The following is an 18,185-nucleotide window of genomic DNA, read 5'->3' on the forward strand; positions in this document are numbered from 1 at the left end:
CCTCAACAACACTCCTACGCAGGGTCATCTTCCTGTAGGAGTCGTCCCTTTAATTTCTACTCCTCTTTTGGAAGAGGGAGGGGAAAGGCCAGTCAGAAGCCAACAGAGAACCCTTTTGTGGTAGAAAGGGGAGAGGTGCTAGATCAGCCCCAGCAGCGGCTACTACCTCCTCAGCCGCCGCTGCTGCAAAGCCACTTTGAAGTCTTCACCCACAAGACCCCAGAGGGAGATAGAACCACTCGGTATCTGAACAAATGGCAGGGCATTACGTCATATGCCTAGGCGCTAGAGAAAGTGACCCATGGTTACTGCCTTCATTTTCATCAAAGACCTCAAGATCATCCACCGGGAGCCAACTCTGTAAACATTCCAGACCTGCTCCTTGTGCAGGAGATTTCAACCCTGCTAGAGAAAGGTGCAATAGAACATGTACCTGTAGTGGGTATTTTCTCATCCCCAAAAAGGACGGAGGATTGAGATCCCATCTTGGACATAAGAAATTTGAACAAATTCCTCAAAGGACAAGTTCAAGATGGTGACCCCGTCTCAGATCCTTCAGGCTCTTCAGCTTCAGGGTTGGCTGGTTTCATTGGACCTTCAGGATGCTTACTTTCATATGCCAATACATCTCAAGCACAGAAAGTACCTTAGGTTGGCGGTTCTCACCATCAGTTTTGGGTTCTGCCATTTGGGCTGACCTCTGCGCCGAGGGTTTTCACCAAGCTGATGGCGGTAGTGGCAGCGAGTATCAGAAGGAGGATTCACGTCTACCCTTACCTGGACGATTGGCTAATCAGGGCAAGTTCACCTGAACGAGCCCAGGAACATCTGGCCATGACCTGCCACCTCTTACACAGACTGGGCTTCTCACTCAATTACAAGAAGTCACAAATGATTCCAAGCCAAAGACTCCAATTCATCGGAGCAGTCCTGGATACTTCCTCAGGGAAAGCCTCGCCTCCCGAGGACCGAGATCACCACATTCTGTAGATGGTAACAAAGTTAAAAAATGCCCAACATCTACCAGCATCCGATTTTCTAAGGTTGCTAGGCCTCATGGCATCTTGCATTTTTCAGGTGCCAGAGGCCAGATTGAGGATGAGATCCCTTCAATGGGCCCTCAGGAATCAATGGTCCCAATTTTCGGGGGAAAATGTCAGATCTTCTGCGAGTCCCGGCCAAAGTGGCTGGAGATATTCTATGGTGGGCTTGCAAGGAAAATTTCCTCAAGGGAGAAACATTTTGGCAACTATGGCCGGAGAGAACAGTAGTGACGGACGCCTCACTCATAGGGTGGAGAGCCCACAACAACGATCTGACAATCAGCAATCGTTGGTTTCCATCAGAGTTCAAATTACACATCAACCTTTTGAAGCTGAGGGCAATCAGACTAGTGCTGAAGGCCTTCCTGCCCTCTATACAGGGAAAGAATGTCCTGATAATGACGGACAACACAGTGGCCATGTACCACCTCAACAAGAGAGGAGGCGTAGGGTCACTAAACCTGTGCAGAGAGGCAATGAAGCTCTGGTTCTGGGCAATACAAGAAGGAATCTGTCGGCAGTTCACCTAGCTGGAGAGCAGAACACGGCGGCAGACGCTCTGAGCAGGCAGAGCACAGTATCTCACTAGTGGGACCTAGCTCAGGAAGTCCTTCAAGAGATCTTCGCCCTTTGGGGAATTCCTCAAGTGGATCTGTTCGTGACCAGTGTCAACAGGAAGTGCACACTGTTCTGCTCCAGGGGATTTCCCCCAAGAGGAGCTCTATGGGACGCGTTTGTTGTGGACTGGGTATTTCCACTCCTATACGTGTTTCCTCCAGTCCCCGTGATTCCTCATGTAATGAGGAGGTTGAGAAAGTTCAGGAAAACCATGATCCCAATTGCCCCAGATGGGCCAGGACGTGGTACCCGGACCTTCTGGACATGTCCATCTGCCCTCCAATACGTCTTCCACAAAGGGAGGATCTTCTCTTGCAAGAGGAAGGTCGGGTTCTCATCCAAAGGTCATGACACTCAGCCTTTACGCATGGTTTCTGAGAGGCTGAAATATAAGGATTGGGACCTCCCGGATGATGTAATGGAGCTCTTGCTTTTGGCCAGGCGGCCAGCAACAAAATCATTGTATCAGTTTTGTAGGAACAAATTCAGTAACTGGTGCAGGGATAAGAATGTGGATCAATTTTTATATAATACTCCTACAGTACTTTCTTTCCTCTTACAATTGGCCAATTTGGGGCTCCAAGTTGGGGTGTCCAGTCAAAGGATCGAAAATAAAGGATCGAATGACCTTTTGATCGACAGTCAAAGGATCGAAAAAAAAGGTTGCATTTTTTTATTTATTTATTTATATAATTTTTTTAGCTTGGGTTGGTAAAAAAACGTTTTTAATAAAGAAAACTGGGTATTGGGGGGAGGGAAATTCGACCCTTTTTTTCGGTCCTTTGACTGCCGATCAAAAGGCATTCGATCTTTTCGTTTTTGACCCTATAACTGGCAACCCCAAGTTGGTACTATGAAAGGAAATTTTGTAGTGCTATCTATCTTAAGCGCTCCTCGGAAGAGGTGTCCTATTTTAAAATGCCCTTATCATTCAATTCTTTAAAGGGCTGACAAATGTATACCCTCCGACACCTTTTCAGGTGCCCATCTGGGATTTGAATTTAGTCTTAAAATGTCTTGTGTGCCCCTTTAGACCCTTACATTCTTGCCCGTTAAGACTTCTCACTCTAAAAACAATTGTTAGTGGCTATAACGTCAGCCCACAGGGTGAGTGTAGCAGGCGCGCTCTTGTAAGCCTCCTCACACCAATTTCCATAGGGACATAGTTATTCTAAATCAGACCATCCTTCTTGCATAAAATAGTCTCTGATTTCCAGCTGTCACAGAAAATCACCTTACATTCTTTTTATCCTCCTCCACATGCTAGTAAGGAAGAGTAAAGTTTGCACAGACTGGACCCAAAAAGGGCTCTCAGTTTCTACATTTCCAGACTGGCAAATGTTCGACAATGTGACCAACTTTTTGTTGGGTATACTGGACACAAATTGGGCCTGGGAGTGTCTAAGCAAACTCTATCCAGATGGATAATTCTAGCAATCTCGGAGTGCTATTAATTGGATGGGATAGAGCCTTCAGATGGATTAAGGGCTCATTCAACCAGGGGCATGGTAACTTCCACAGCTCTTCAGAAGGGTGTCCTGGGCAGGATATTTGTGCTGCGGCCATCTGGTCGTCAATGCACACCTTTGAAGCTTTACTGCTTGGACTATACATCATATCAAGAAGAACACTTTGCAAAAGCTGTCCTTGATTCAGTCCATGATTGACATTTCTGATACTCAATCCTCCAAATTGTTACTGCTTTGGGAGCCTATCTAAGATGAGGAATATGTGGGAGTAAACACAATCCATTCGAAGAACACGTTACTTACCAACTGTAATGTTCTTTCGATTGGATGTTACTCCCACGTATTCCTCATCGACCCTCCCAACCTACCCCTCCGCACAGTTCACGCCAGTTGCACTCAAACTTCCTTAAGAGCCTGAGGAATTAGAAGCCTGATCAACTGATGCAACCGTGAAAATCGCAAAGACAGAACTGAAGTAACGGGCGCATCTCGAGCCCTTTATACAGCGGATGATATCGACGCTCGACGGCGGCCCCCGAGGGACTACGACTCAGCGACCTCGAACACTGCCTCCTCTGGTGAAACATTTTTTCCGAAGCAGCAAAGCTAGCGGACAAGATATCTAAGATGAGAAATACGTGGGAGGAACATCCAATCGAAAGAACGTTCCAGTTGGTAAGTAACTTGTTCTTCTTTGCTAGGCTCCAAGTGCATATGCACACCGATCCTATGAAGGAAAGTTCAGTTGAGGGAAATTCTTCCTCAACCAAAGGTGCCCGCAAAGGGTCCTATGCCATAGGCATCAGCAGCTTCTTGAAAACTCACTTAACTCTGCAACCTCTGATGTCGGAAGAACCCTCTGTGGCCCCACAGACCCCCTCCAGTCGATCCAAAGCCTCAGCTCCAGGATTCTAAGGACATCCAATAGATTCCCCACCTCAGATGAGGGGGAAACGACACACAAGAAAGTCCCCTTCTCCCCTCATGCATTCCATGACCATGAAACTCCACTCTCAGAAACCTGTCCATCCAAAGCAGGCATCCTGTCCATTAGGGTATGTTAAAGGTTATGAATAGGCTTCCAAAAAAAAATGTGTTGGCTGAAATTCTTGATTTTCAAGGAATATAACAACATCAACAACAAATGCATCCCCACCCGTCCCCATCCCCACCCCTAGCTATTGCATATCCAATCTGGTGTCCTTCTCCCACACCTTACCTCCATGTAGTCCTTTAACATTGCTGCATCATTAGCTGCCAACCCCCTTCCCAATGTAGTTTCTCCTAAGCCCTCCTTCAGTCGGGTTCTGTCATGCCTCAGGGAGGTAAGTCATCCAGGGAGGTCTGTAAATCATTCAGGAGAATGCCCCTTGTCCTCATTACCCTCTTTTCTCACCGGTTCTTGCTCGATTCGCGGTTTCGCTGCCACTCACTGTCGCACCCTATCCTTTAGCCGAACCTAACGGGAACACCAGTTATATTTTCTGCATTCACTTGGAAGCCGGTGAGCGCCTCCAAATAATACTGCACTTCCATCTTGTAAGGGACATGTATGTGCTGGCTGAGCTAAGAAAGCTTTGGGTAAAACCCTTTTTATTAACACTCACCAACATAAGAATAGAAGTATACCAGCTCCTGGCATCTGAAGAGATCTTCTTGGTATGTGCACATCAAAAGTACCCGGTAAAGAATGGTAAGACCTTTATGCAGTTGGCATGAAGGTTTTTGCCAATTAAGTCCTACAGGTTACATTGGACCATGCAAAGGCACTTCTTCTAGCAGGTAACCAAAAGCTGTGGCGAACACTTGGAGACCTTGAATAGTACACCACCACCCACCCACCCCCCCCCCCCCTCATACCACATTGAGCATTTTAACTGTGGTCTGGTGGACTACAAAGTCATTGCTCAAGATTTATTTGAGGCAGTGGTCCACCAAATGGACACATCAGCAATAAGACTCAGCATTGGCGTGAATGTGTGCATACAGACTTTGTTACAAGCTTCACAATTTGCTAAGGATGTTGAAAATGCATTTTGATGACATAGATCTCTTTCATGGCTCCATAAATGAGGAACATAAAACAAAAGAAAGAGCATTCGGATAGCCAATGTTCTTTCCAATGATGACAGCGCCCCTATCCACAAAGCCAGTAGGGAGTACTAAGTCAGAGTCCCGCTCTCGGTCAGGCTTAAAAGGTGTCCAGAAGCCAAAAAGCAAGATGGGTCTCTCAGTCCCTGAAGGAAAAAACAGCAAACCACCATCAGTAGAGGTTATTTCTTTCATTCTTCTTGTGGAGCACACTTCAGGACCCGCAGACAAGCATTCAAAGTGATGGTCTTGTTTGGGCCCACAACGTTCCTGTTCGGCGGGGCAGTTTTCTCTGCATGTACAAGCGTGGAGTACCATCACTTCAGACCTGTGACTTTTGTCTTTGTCAAGCAGCGGTTTCTGCTTTCCACTGCCTACATGCCCCTATATGGCAGGAAATCCAGAAACTCCTTCAAATAAAGGCAATAGAGAATGTTCACCTCTCGGAGAGATGCGATGGTTGGTACTCTCACCTCTTCATCACTCTGGCACAGATATGCACTCTTAAAAAAACAGTGAGGAGTGGATCTGAAGGACACCTACCTGCACATCCCCACCTGGCCCGCACTGTGAAGATTTCTAGATTGATTTTTTTTTTTTGTGGGGGACTCTCACTACCAGTACAGAGTTCTTCCTTTTGGCCTGAACTCTACACTACAACAATTATGGCAGCAGTTGCAGGTTTTCTCCACCTCCCGAAGTCGTCCTCTGTCAGCCACTTTATATGATTAACTCTTTTACATGGATTCTGGCTTCCTCTGGTTTCCAGATTCATTCTTGCAAGACATCTCTCAGCGTTGGGTACTTACCTTCGTATTTAGCATCAGTCTTTTTCGATTTCAGTTGCACTGGTAAAACGTCGTTTTGACTGGTGGTCTCAGTGTAGTCCATATGGCCATATGCTAGAAACCCTTTGTTCCATTGATATCAGACACGTGTCCTGGAAGGTGGCCTTTTTGGTTGTGACCCGTTCAGTGTGGCTGAATTTCAGACAACTGAAATGCAGACACTGGAAGCAGATGAACTATTCCCGTTCTTCCATTGGGACAAGGGAGTCCTACGCACTCGCCCATCTTTCTTACCCAAGGTTGTCTCTGACTTTCCTGTAAATCAGGCAAAATCTCTTCTGGTTTCTTCCCAAACCTGTCTTCTGAAGTGGGAAAAGTCCTCAATTGTCTCAACGTGAAAAGAGTTCTTAGAGTTTATCTGGACAGGACAAAGAACTTCAGATCCCTTTTGAAGGCTTTTAATGATGTTTGAGAAATGTAATACGGGTTCAGAAGAATCCAAAACGACTAGCATGTGATATATTGTGCCATGCAAATTGGAAAATCACTCGGGTATAGCTTGCCTTAACCTGAGTGGCTTCAAGCTCATCTTGTGAGAGGAAAAGTGACTTTTGTCGCTTTTCAACATGTCTCGTGGGACAAGATTGCCAGGGCCACAACATGGGCTTACTCCTTCAACCATCTGGAGGCCCTACTATCTGGGTGGGAAACTCCAGATCTGACACTCATTTCACTTAAATTGTCCTCTGCAATCTCTGTAGCTAAGCTTGTAATAGACCCACCTTACTTCCAGTCCAGTAGTCACTACAGTGAGTAGTCTCTGCCTTCCCTCTAAATACCCACCCATCTTCCCTTTTTAAAATGAGCTTAGCCATCACACATGCACTGACATTGGCAGACAGAAACAGACTACAAGGTTAGACTAGGTTGGAGCATGGGGAGGTGGACCTGTAGGCATGCGTGCACCTGGCTTTGTGTTAAAAAAAAAAAAATGTATATTTTTTGGCTGCTGCAATAAAAATGCTCTGGTCCCATCCAGTAGGTCGGAATGTCCCAAAAGTATGGAGGAGAAGGGGACTTAAAGTACAGTAGTCACTATGGTGGGTGTCCTTTTCCAAAGTAAGCGTAGCAAATATACTGAATAAGCTACCCCTCCCAGAAATAAATGGGAGGAGGGTAGTCCAAACAATGTAACATCATAAACCCAATTGGTGTTGCAGACCCTTTACTATGACACAGCGGTCGCTGAGAGAGATTGCAGAGGAGTGTGTGCTGGAACTGTATGAAAGGTGAGGCTCCTTGAGTGAAAAGCAAATTAACCACTGGAAGCTGAAGTAACCGAAGCTGCCAAGGCACAAGATAAATAATTGGCTTTATTCTTAACTTGTGCCTGTTCATTGTTTGGTAAGCATCTAAGACTACAGTTGCAAATGCATTAATCATTATTATTCTTATTGCTAATATTTGTATTATTATTTGACTTTCAGTATGAATAAATATTTGGAGGCCTGGATCCTTTTGCCCTACATTAAACATGAATTTTTCACTTTTATGAAGCAAAGAATAGCAAAGCCACATCTCTAGAATTTAATTTATGAAGGTCGACTAAACTATTAAAGCAGATGACAATAGTTCTTTGACCTTTCAACGCACAGACATTTCTCACTGATTATCTAAGAACTAGCAGATTTGCCCTTCACACATTACATCTTGTACAAAGACAGTGTGCTATAGTGACAGTGCCTTGCGGATAACTATGGAGCATGTATGTATTCTTGTAACGAAAGATGGATTTTATTTGTGTCATGTTTTGTGTTTAGATCCTGCAGGTCTGGAGAATAATGGAAAGAAGAAAAAGCGCCCAGCCACAGACCAAGGGTTGGAGTCGATAGATTGTTCACCTCCAGATTATATCCTTCCTGGATCCCAAGAGCGCCCGTTGTCGCCGCTACAGCCCCTGAGCACAGACACCAAGGTACAGCAGATAAAGCAGACAAACCCAGTGTTGTACTGTCATCACTTTGAAAGGATGGCTCTTGTTCTTAGCCTATATTTAGTGATACATTTTTCATATATTTGTTTTGGGATTTCAAACAAATCAGTTGTAGCTAGATCATTGGGTCTTTACTTAGATCTACAATTGAGATTTAAATGTAATTTAGAGAACAAAAGATCAGGCTGCCTGCGTTCAGCTCCATCTTCTGAAAAAAAATAAACTATTTTGCCAGCAGATACATTTCAAGCAGCTGTGTAGGCATTGGTTATTTACCTCGTTCATACTAACTCTGCAGACTGTATTTCATGCGGCAGCAAAGCTTGTGGTAGGGAAGATGTTCCCATTGAAATCACATATTTTCATCAAGACCGGTTGCATTATTTACACAGCTATCTGGTTGCAAAACCTCTGTATTGAGCAGAAAGGTTTCTGATCTCTGGTGGCATGCCTGTGACTAGCGGTGCTACTATTTTAAGACTTTAGATTTTAAAAGGTAAAATGGGATAAAAGTTGTAAATAATATTTCTCCTATTGGCACCTGGGGCAGGGGAGCCAACCAATCGAGTTGCTTGGGTCACAGGCTGATTCACACGATCTCAGCCTGCTTTTGGAGCAGTCTGATGGCTGCTTCCCTGCCCGGCTGTCTTACCCCCATCCTCCCCTCTGGTCCCTGTTTCTTTCCCTCCCACCCCTGTACCCCACTCACTTTGTTTGCCAGCGGCAACTGCCGCCACTGCTTCAGCCTCCATAATGGCTCGCTGGCTGCTGTGGAAATGGAAGAGGTGTGTGTTGGGTGAGTTTTCCTGAAGTCCCACTTGGAGGTAAGCTATCTCAGTGGTTTGTAGATCCCCCTACTGTCTGTACTACTCAAGTACCTTGGTATAAGAGTGGCATAGTAGTCAGGATTATCTTAAGAGGAAGATGTGAGCTGTAGGTAAGTACACTGAACCCAGCCAGTAATTCACCCCAAAGAAACACTTAAACATACTTTATATTACAATATATATTTATTATATACACAAGTCACTGTTAAAAACTGTGCACAATAAACCAACACACATGGGTATACTTTTCAATGCTTTCAAAGGTTTCAAAGGGTCACTTCTTGGTAGTTGCTTAACGTATACAATTGTGATAGTTCTATCGGTAATACGGCGCACCCACAAAGTAATACAATAATTGTATTTTGTCTTCATACACATGCAAGATAGTGATTTTTGGGAAGGAAAACAATTGGTTAGTTTTATCCTAGCAGAGCTTCAGGTTCTAGAGGCGGTTTCGCGGCACAGCAAGACTTTCAAAGTCAAAAATGCAACGCTAGCTAAAATGCAGTTCTTAGCGGCTTAGTCTTGCAAAGAATTAGAAATCAAATGTTCCTGTGTATAATTTCTAGTCTCTAAGAAGGAAGATACAAGAAGGCTTAACCAGTGTTGGAGACGCTGTTAAAGGACTCTAAAGGGATACAAGCAGCGGCTTCAGTCTGAGGCAAGAGGGGGTTGCCCTGGACACCTCAATGTGCAATCTGACACAATTCTTTGTGGAATCTGGTAAGCAGTACCCCCCACCCCCACAGTACCTGTTTGTGGTGGATGCACCACGATGTTGCAGCTATGGACTTGACCTCCGGATTCATTGGTCTGATGACTGAAGGCAGGACAATGGACTGGATCTCTCAGCAGCAGTCTTCAGGGAGGATTTGTGGCATGACTTTCAGCAACTTCTCTGGTCACTCTGCGATTTTGGCGCCTTTTCGGCAACACCAGCAAAGGACGCGGTTCGCCCGATCCACCTTTATCGCTTCCTTTAGCCCTCCACTCTGAGGGGGTCTGGGTGAATTGGATTGGATCTCTGCAGTGTACATGAGGGCTCAGCAAAAATTTGGACGGATTCTGCCTTTCTATGACAATCCACTTGAAATGGGCAGCAGGCCTCCTGGTATTGGGGTTCTGCAGCTCTGGAAACTCACACGTCCTCAGAAGATGGCTCAAATCAAAGTTCTTCTTGGGACTGGTTGTTCCCACCAGCAAAAGGGAAGATGTCCTCCTCCTCTTTGGAGCTCCTCTGTCACACAGAAAACTGGGACAGGACAGCAATGGTCTCTTCACATGGTTGCAAAGGATCTGCAGGTGTCTCTGGTCATCTTCTTCGGTTACTTTAGCTTCCAGTGGTTAATTTGCTTTTCACTCAAGGAACCTTACCTTTTTATGCAGTTCCAGCACACACTCCTCTGCAATCTCTCTCAGCAATTTACAGGAAGGGGCGTTTGGCTGTCCAATTAGGAAAACCAGACCTGCAGTGGGAGCGGATGCTATTCAGGCATGCTGGCAGACGAAGGACGGGGGTGGAAAACTCCTCCCCCCCACTTCCTGCCTGCCCTGACACTTTCGAGCCTAGCCGGGGACACCCAAGGGTTCCTGCCAAAGACAGGCACAGACATAACAGACCCAGACCCAGACCCACACACACAGACCCACACACACAGACCCACACACACAGACCCACACACACAGACCCACACACACAGACCCACACACACACAGACCCACACACACACAGACCCACACACACACAGACACCCCACACCCCACACCCCACACCCCACACCCCACACCACACACACACACGTAATTGCAAAAAGAAAGGGTGGTACTTGGGTGCCCCTATTGTGTACTACTGAGGCTATGGACATTGCCTGCAGTACAGAAATTACACAATAGTCGGTAGAACACTTGCACTGCCACCAGCCATAACTAGGAGATTGTGTATGTGACTAAAAAGTACCAGAAGCAGAGAGAATGGGGACACTAGGTATCCCCTTGGCAATCCACGTGTGCCAGTCTCTCAGACTATAACTTTTTGGGAGAGATACTAAGTATCCTTAAGAACTGTAGTTACTCTAGGATAAATCAAAGAATCTCAGAGGACCCTGAGGATCCCCAGCAACGCTGCCCATAAGGAGCTGTGTGCTGCAATAGTAAAATACGGATGCCTTTGTGAGCTATGGAGGAAAATCTGCTCCATAGTATAGGTAAAATGCAAAGACTAGAGTTCCACAAAACGGAACCCATAAGAACGAATGAGTGGATAAAAGCTCCACTCATTCAGGATTAAAGAAAAAGGTCCAGAAGTCCAGAAAAAAGTGCTGGGGGGCTCACTAGGAGAGGGGATGAAGCATAAAAATGATCAATCTCCCATAGACTGCTCCGCATGGAGCCCTGTCTGCCATCTCAGTGGCAGCCATCTTACATCACTATTTTCTTTGCATTGTCCAGTTCATTCAAAGAAAATACATTGGTATTGGTACCCTGGGTTTTCAGATTGGAAACCTGGGGTGCTAATGTCAATAACTGGTTTGGTGGACTTCACTGTCCCTGTAACTGCACCGGGCCTGGTGTTAAGGCCCTTGCTTTGCTCAGGCCCCAGGCCATTACCGTCTGGTGAAGCCCACCAAACCAGTTGCTATTGACTTATTACACTCCTATTCCATGGAACTCATTGCCAGTTGCACACCTCGTTTGTCCATCCCAGATATGTGATCAGTTTCTCAATAATATTTGTGGGTATTATCTTACGATTAGGTTTTATCTGGGGTAATAATTTGATACATTATTTTATGTATTGTCCACATTGAAATATGTGTCATGTGGGGAGTTTTGTATGGTTGTTTGGTGCTCTTTTTCCATATTGGGTTAAGTTTGCACCTTCAAAAACTGCTTCATAAAATAAAAAGAGAGCCCATTGTCAAAAAACACAATGGTCACATGTAAAACAAATCATTGAGCAACTAGGCAAAAAGGTTCAGAACATCAGGGGCGAAAAAAGACACAGGTAAACGACCAAAAGTAAGGAACAGTTAGTGGACATAGCTCAATTACAATAATTGTAAATCAAGTCAAGTCCAGATTCTAATTATGTTTGCAAATTGTGCATGGTTATCATGACTTATTTTGTTAAAATGCTTGTTGAATATAAATTATAAGAGATGGATTTTTGATTTCAGATTACCATAGGATCATTTCGAGGGGATTGGGTCCTCCGACGTATTCCATATCTATGACATGTAATCACCACAGCTGTGCTGCTTCGGAAACTTTTTTCGGTGTCTGCGTCCTGCGTCGATGACGTCGATGCGCTGTTGTCGAGGACCTCCTCCGACGTCATCCGATGTGATAAGTAGGACGCACGACGCCCGCAGCCTCAGTTCCGTTTTTTCCGCTAACGTGTTGCTTCGTGATTCTCGGTTCACGCCTCGACTCTTTAGAGTTCTGTTCTTCTCGGTTCTTCGAACCTGTTCGTTTTGTGAAAATCCTTCGTGTGAAGATGTCTTCTACTTCGTCTTCGACCCCGCGTCCGGGTTTCAAGAAGTGCGGGGAGTGTGGGTCCAAGATGTCGGTGACGGACTCGCACGACGCCTGCCTCTGGTGCCTCGGGGAGGCCCACGACACGGATGACTGTATCGACTGCCAGTCGCTCACGTCCAAAGCCTTACGCGAACGTAAGAAGAAGTTGTCGGTAGGTCGGGTGTCCAAGCCCAGGAAGTCGAAGTCTGCGGGGCTTTCGACGGATGATTCGAGGGGTGACTCTCCGCGTCATCGTCGGAAGTCTCGTGGGTCTCCTTCTAGGAGTCGGTCTCGCCACTCCTCAGCCTCTTCGAGGCATTCTCGGAAGCGCCGACAAAGGTCGTCTTCCAGGTCCTCTTCGGAGGACTCTGCTCGGCACGTCGCTTACCCCACCAGCCGTGCGACGCCGGAGGAATGGGCTTCCTTCGGGAAGAAAATGCTGGCGATTCTTGAGTCGCAGGGTACTAAGCCGTCCGTGCCCCCGAGTGGGGTCGGTCGAGAGACACCGCTCGCAAGAGTGGTCGGCACGAGTCACGGGAGAGGTCCCGTTCGAACAAGGAGACTCGTTCTCGCCGTACCCGTTCCAGGTCCCGGTCCTCGACGCGTTCGAGACCGTGTGCACCTGTGAGGTCTTCGAGGAAGACATCCACGTCTGAGGTGTCGAGGGCGTCGACAGGCTTTCTCGAGGCTCCGGCTCCGAGGAAGTCGTCGAAGCCGTCGACGCTCAGGTCGTCGAGGGACACGCTCGGGGCTCCGGCCTCGAGGGCTGTGTCGACGCCGCCGATGCTGGAGGCGCTGCATCTGACATCGACGCCGATTTCCTCGACGCCGATGCCGGTTCTCTGGACGCCGAAGCCGATTCGCTCGACGCCATCGACGCCTTTCGTGTCGGAGGTACCCTGTGGCACGGGAGAACCCCCTAGGAAGGCTCTGGTTAAGAGCAAGCACTCTCGGGTGCCTTCTTTTCGCCACCTGGACTATATTTCAGAGGCGGATGAGGATTCTGATGGCCTGGTTCCTAGTCAGGTTCCAGATGAAATTGTCTCGGGCCATAGTCAGTTTGACGATTTGAGACAGTCACTGCATGATGCCAGTGGACTGGACACCTCTCCGGAGGTGGAGTTTTGTAGGCCTGAGCCTGGCTCTCATGCCGATTCCTCGTACCGGCGCCTTATGGCTAGGGTTTCTGAGTACTTGGGATGGTCTGCTCCCCCAGGGGAGTTTGTGCAGGATGATCTGACGGACATCCTTGATGTTGGTCCCCCAACTGATCCGGTATTGCCGTTCCATATGGCTTTACAGAGAAGGGCGGCGGCGGCTTGGACTGCTCCGGAGAGTCTCCCGGCGGTAGGCAGATCCTTGTCGCGAAAATACCATCCAGCCAGTAGCGACCCCTGCTACTTGACCAGGCACCCCACTCCGGAGAGTTTGGTGGTGCAGGCGGCCACGGCCCCGGCAAAGCAGGCGTCGTACCCTACCATCCCTCCTGACAGGGACGACAAACGTTTTGATGGCTGGGCGAAGAAAGTGTTTTCTTCTGGTGGTATGGCGCTTCAGGCGGCCAACTCCATTTGTGCCTTATCTCGTTTCACACACACTCTGTGGAACTGTGTTGCGTTAGCGGCTGAACATATTCCCGAAGGGGACGAACGGGATGGTTTCCTTGCTATGGTCCAGGATGGTAAGGAAGCCATGTGTGAGTCCGTTCAGTCGGGTTTGGACTTAGCTGAATGCGTCAGTAGGTCCATGGCGGCGAGCACCGTGATTCGCAGGTTTGCGTGGTTGCGGAAGTCGGGGTTTGCTCCTGATGTGCAGTCTCGGCTCCTCAACATGCCGTTTGACGGTGAACACCTTTTTGGCAGCAAGGCTGACGAGAGCCTTGAGGGGTTGCAGACCTCGAAAGCTGCAGCGAAGTCGTTGGGCGCTGCAGTTCGCCAACCTCCACCTTTTCGTCGTGGGGGACAGCAGTGGAGGGGTGGTTCCTTTCGCCATTACTCGTCCTTCAGTAAAGCGAGAGGAGCTGGCAGTCAAAGAGGCCAACGCAGGGGTACCAGAGGTGGACGACAGGGTACCCGTGGTGCCAAGGCCGCTCGGGCAGTTGCCTCTTTGCCCTCAGGTAACGCCGCGGCCGCTCCCACTCAGTCATGAGGCCATGTCCCATGGTTCGCCGGTTGGGGGAAGGCTGGCGCAGCATCTTGTAGAGTGGCAAGCCATTACTTCAGATGTGTGGGTTCTGGAGATCATAACCCACGGCTACTTTCTTCCCTTTCGGCACAGGCCTCGCGACAATCCACCGGGGAACCTCTCTTTGCAGAGTCCGGATCCGCTCCTTGCGCAGGAAATTCAAGCCCTGCTGGAGAAAGGCGCCATAGAACTGGTGCCTGTAGCAAAGAGGAACAAGGGATGGTATTCCCCTTATTTTTTGATTTCGAAGGAAAGACTGGGGATTGAGACCCATCATGGACTTGCGCGGTTTGAACAAACTCCTCAGGAAGGACAAGTTCAAGATGGTTACTCTCTCAAGTCCTCCAGGCCCTTCAGCTTCAGGACTGGTTGGTGTCACTCGACCTCAAGGATGCTTACTTCCATGTGCCGATCCATCCCAAGCACAAGAAGTATCTGAGGTTCGCGGTTGGCGACTCGCACTTTCAGTTTCGGGTCCTGCCGTTCGGATTAACCTCCGCCCCGAGGGTTTTCACCAAGCTCATGGGGGTGGTGGCAGCGCATCTCAGGCAAGGGGGGATTCACGTCTACCCCTACCTGGACGATTGGTTGATCAGGGGGAGCTCTCCCGAGCAAGTCCTGGATCATCTGTCCGTCACCTGCCACTTCCTTCACAGGCTGGGCTTCTCCCTCCAATTTAAAGAAGTCCCATTTGACGCCAACACAGCGGCTCCAGTACATCGGAGCAGTGCTCGACACTTCCCTGGGGCAGTGTTTTCTTCCCCAGGTGAGGGCTCTTCACATTTAGCAGATGGTGCACAAGTTTCAGCATGCCCAGACGCTCCCAGCGTTAGAGTTCTTGAGGTTGCTCGGCCTCATGGCATCCTGCATTCTTCTGGTGCCAGAGGCTTGCCTGCGGATGAGATCTTTGCAGTGGGCGCTCAAGACGCAATGGTCGCAGTCCTCCGGCAGGATGTCGGACCCGGTTCAGGTGCCGCCCTCGGTCGCCCGGGACCTTCTGTGGTGGGCCGTTGAAGGCAACTTGATGAAGGGGGCTCCATTTTGGCTTCCCTGGCCGGAGGTGACGATCGTGTCGGATGCATCCCTCACGGGTTGGGGAGCTCATGCCAACGGGCTGACAGTCAGCGGTCGTTGGTCTCCGTCGGAGTCCAGACTCCATATCAATCTGTTGGAGCTGAGGGCCGTCAGGCTAGCCCTGAAGGCTTTTCTGCCGACTGTGCGAGGAAAAAGTGTCCTGATCCTGACGGACAACACAGTGGCCATGCACTACCTCAACAAAGGGGGGGGGGGCAGGGTCACTTCCTCTGTGCAGGGAGGCGATGCAGCTCGAGTTCTGGGCCATCCAGCAGGAAGTTTCGATCTCGGCAGTTCATCTGGCCGGAGACGAAAACGTGACGGACGCTCTGAGCAGGCAGAGCACGATCTCTCACGAGTGGGAGTTGGCTCAGGGGATTCTCCTGGAGATCTTCGCCCTGTGGGGGACCCCTCAAGTGGATCTCTTCACCTCCAGTGTCAACCGGAAGTGCGAAAGGTTTTGCTCGCAGGAATTTCCTCCAAAAGGAGCCTTAGGAGACGCGTTCGTGGTGGAGTGGTCGTTCCCGCTGCTGTACGTGTTTCCTCCAGTCCCCGTCATCCCGCAAGTGCTGCGGAGGTTACGGAAGTTCGGTTCCCGGATGATCCTCATTGCTCCGGCGTGGGCTCGGAGGACGTGCTACCCGGACCTTCTCCACTTGTCCATCTGCCCTCCGCGTTGTCTTCCCTACTGAGACGATCTGCTCTCACGGGAGGGGGGGGGTCAGGTTCTCCATCCAGAGGTCAGATCCCTCAACCTTCACGCTTGGCTTCTGAAAGGTTGAGGTACATGGATTGGGACCTCCCTGAAGACGTGATGGAGGTGTTGCTTTCGGCCCGAAGGCCAGCAACAAAGTCTCTGTACCGTTGCCGTTGGCGTAAGTTCTGCGACTGGTGCCGAGTTCAGAATGTGGATCCTTTTGCATGTGACATCCCCATGGTTCTGTCCTTTTTACTTTCTTTGGCCCACAGGGGCTTGCAAGTGGGTACCATTAAAGGTTACCTGGCGGCGCTGTCCATCTTTAAGCGCTCGTCTGAAGAGTGTTCTTACTTTAAAATCCCTTTAATTTCACAGTTTCTGAAAGGGCTCACTAATGTGTTCCCTCCGTCACCTTTCCTGGTGCCCGGTTGCGATTTAAACCTTGTTCTTAAGTTTCTTATGGGTGCTCCGTTTGAGCCTTTACATTCTTGCCCTTTGAGGTTGTTAACTCTGAAAACTGTGTTTTTAGTTGCGGTTACTTCCGCTCGCAGAGTGAGTGAGTTACAGGCACTTTCAGTTAAGCCACCCTTCACTGTATTTCACAAGGACAGGGTTGTCCTTAGAGTTTGTCCTTCTTTTCTTCCGAAGGTAGTGACGGAATTTCATTTGGCCCAGAAGGTTGTTCTTCCGGCATTCTATCCTCCTCCGCATCCTGGTAAGGAAGAGGAGAGGCTCCATAGGCTTGATCCTAGGAGAGCTTTAAGCTTTTATGTTTCACGCATGTCCCGGGTCAGAGTGGACGATCAACTCTTTATTGGTTACGCTGGAAAGCGTTTAGGGCAAGCTGTGACGAAACAGACTTTGTCTCGCTGGATTATTTTGGCCATCTCGGAGTGCTACCGCTTGGCGGGTAGGGACCCACCGGCTGGCTTGCGGGCCCATTCTACCAGGGGTATGGCTGCATCTACTGCCCTGCAGAGGGGTGTTCCTATTCGCAACATCTGTGATGCAGCCACCTGGGCTTCAGTACATACATTTGTACGTCACTATTCCCTCGATTCCATCCGAGCACAGGATCTGGCCTTTGGCAAGGCGGTCCTTTGCTCTGCTATTTGATTGGCTATTCTAAATTTTGATTCTAAATTCTTTCCCTCCTCCTTGCTCTGGTACTGCTTTGGGAGTCTGTCATAGATATGGAATACGTCGGAGGACCCAATCCCCTCGAAGAACAAGTTACTTTCTTACCTGGTAACGTTCTTTCGATGGGATGGTCTGACGACGTATTCCATATCGCTCCCGCCCTGCCTTCCCCGCTGCAGAATTTCTTTGCGATTGCAGCTTACGTTCCGCAAGGCTTTGTGTCTGACTGGCAGTTGGCACTAGTTCTGGGGGAAAAAACTACAACTGAGGCTGCGGGCGTCGTGCGTCCTACTTATCACATCGGATGACGTCGGACGTCGGAGGAGGTCCTCAACGATGGCGCATCGACGTCATCGACGCAGGACGCAGACGCCGAAAAGTTTCCGAAGCAGCACAGCTGTGGTGATTACATGTCATAGATATGGAATACATTGTCGGACCATCCCATCGAAAGAACGTTACCAGGTAAGAAAGTAACTTGTTCTTTTTACCTATTCCTTTTTTAGGTTGGTGGTTTCAAATGTATTTGTTTGTAAAATACAAAATGTTACCATTAATCATTCCTTTTCTTTAAATAGTATTTTTTAGGATCCCGTGAGCCAATTCAAATAAATACCCAAAAGCAAATCGATAAACACACAAACCAGTGTTCCTATTTGCGAATACTAAATACGATAAAAGTGGACTGAAATGTGGTCATAATTGGGCACCAATCTTTGCCTCAACTTCTCAAACTTACATTCCT

The 18,185-nt window shown here is 48.5% G+C and overlaps 1 protein-coding gene across 1 annotated transcript in view; it reads left to right on the forward strand.

Moving 5' to 3' along the window:
- LOC138492324 (clustered mitochondria protein homolog) overlaps positions 1-18,185 on the forward strand; it is a 1,100,229-nt gene that overhangs the window by 203,029 nt on the left and 879,015 nt on the right. Inside the window, exon 5 of the mRNA XM_069619372.1 lies at positions 7,830-7,984. Within this exon, the coding sequence (XP_069475473.1) occupies positions 7,830-7,984 (155 nt within the window). The remainder of the gene's footprint in view (positions 1-7,829; positions 7,985-18,185) is intronic.

This window comes from Ambystoma mexicanum, chromosome 10, assembly GCF_040938575.1.
Source record: "Ambystoma mexicanum isolate Mex_15411 chromosome 10, UKY_AmexF1_1, whole genome shotgun sequence".
In the NCBI taxonomy this organism is placed as follows: domain Eukaryota; kingdom Metazoa; phylum Chordata; class Amphibia; order Caudata; family Ambystomatidae; genus Ambystoma; species Ambystoma mexicanum.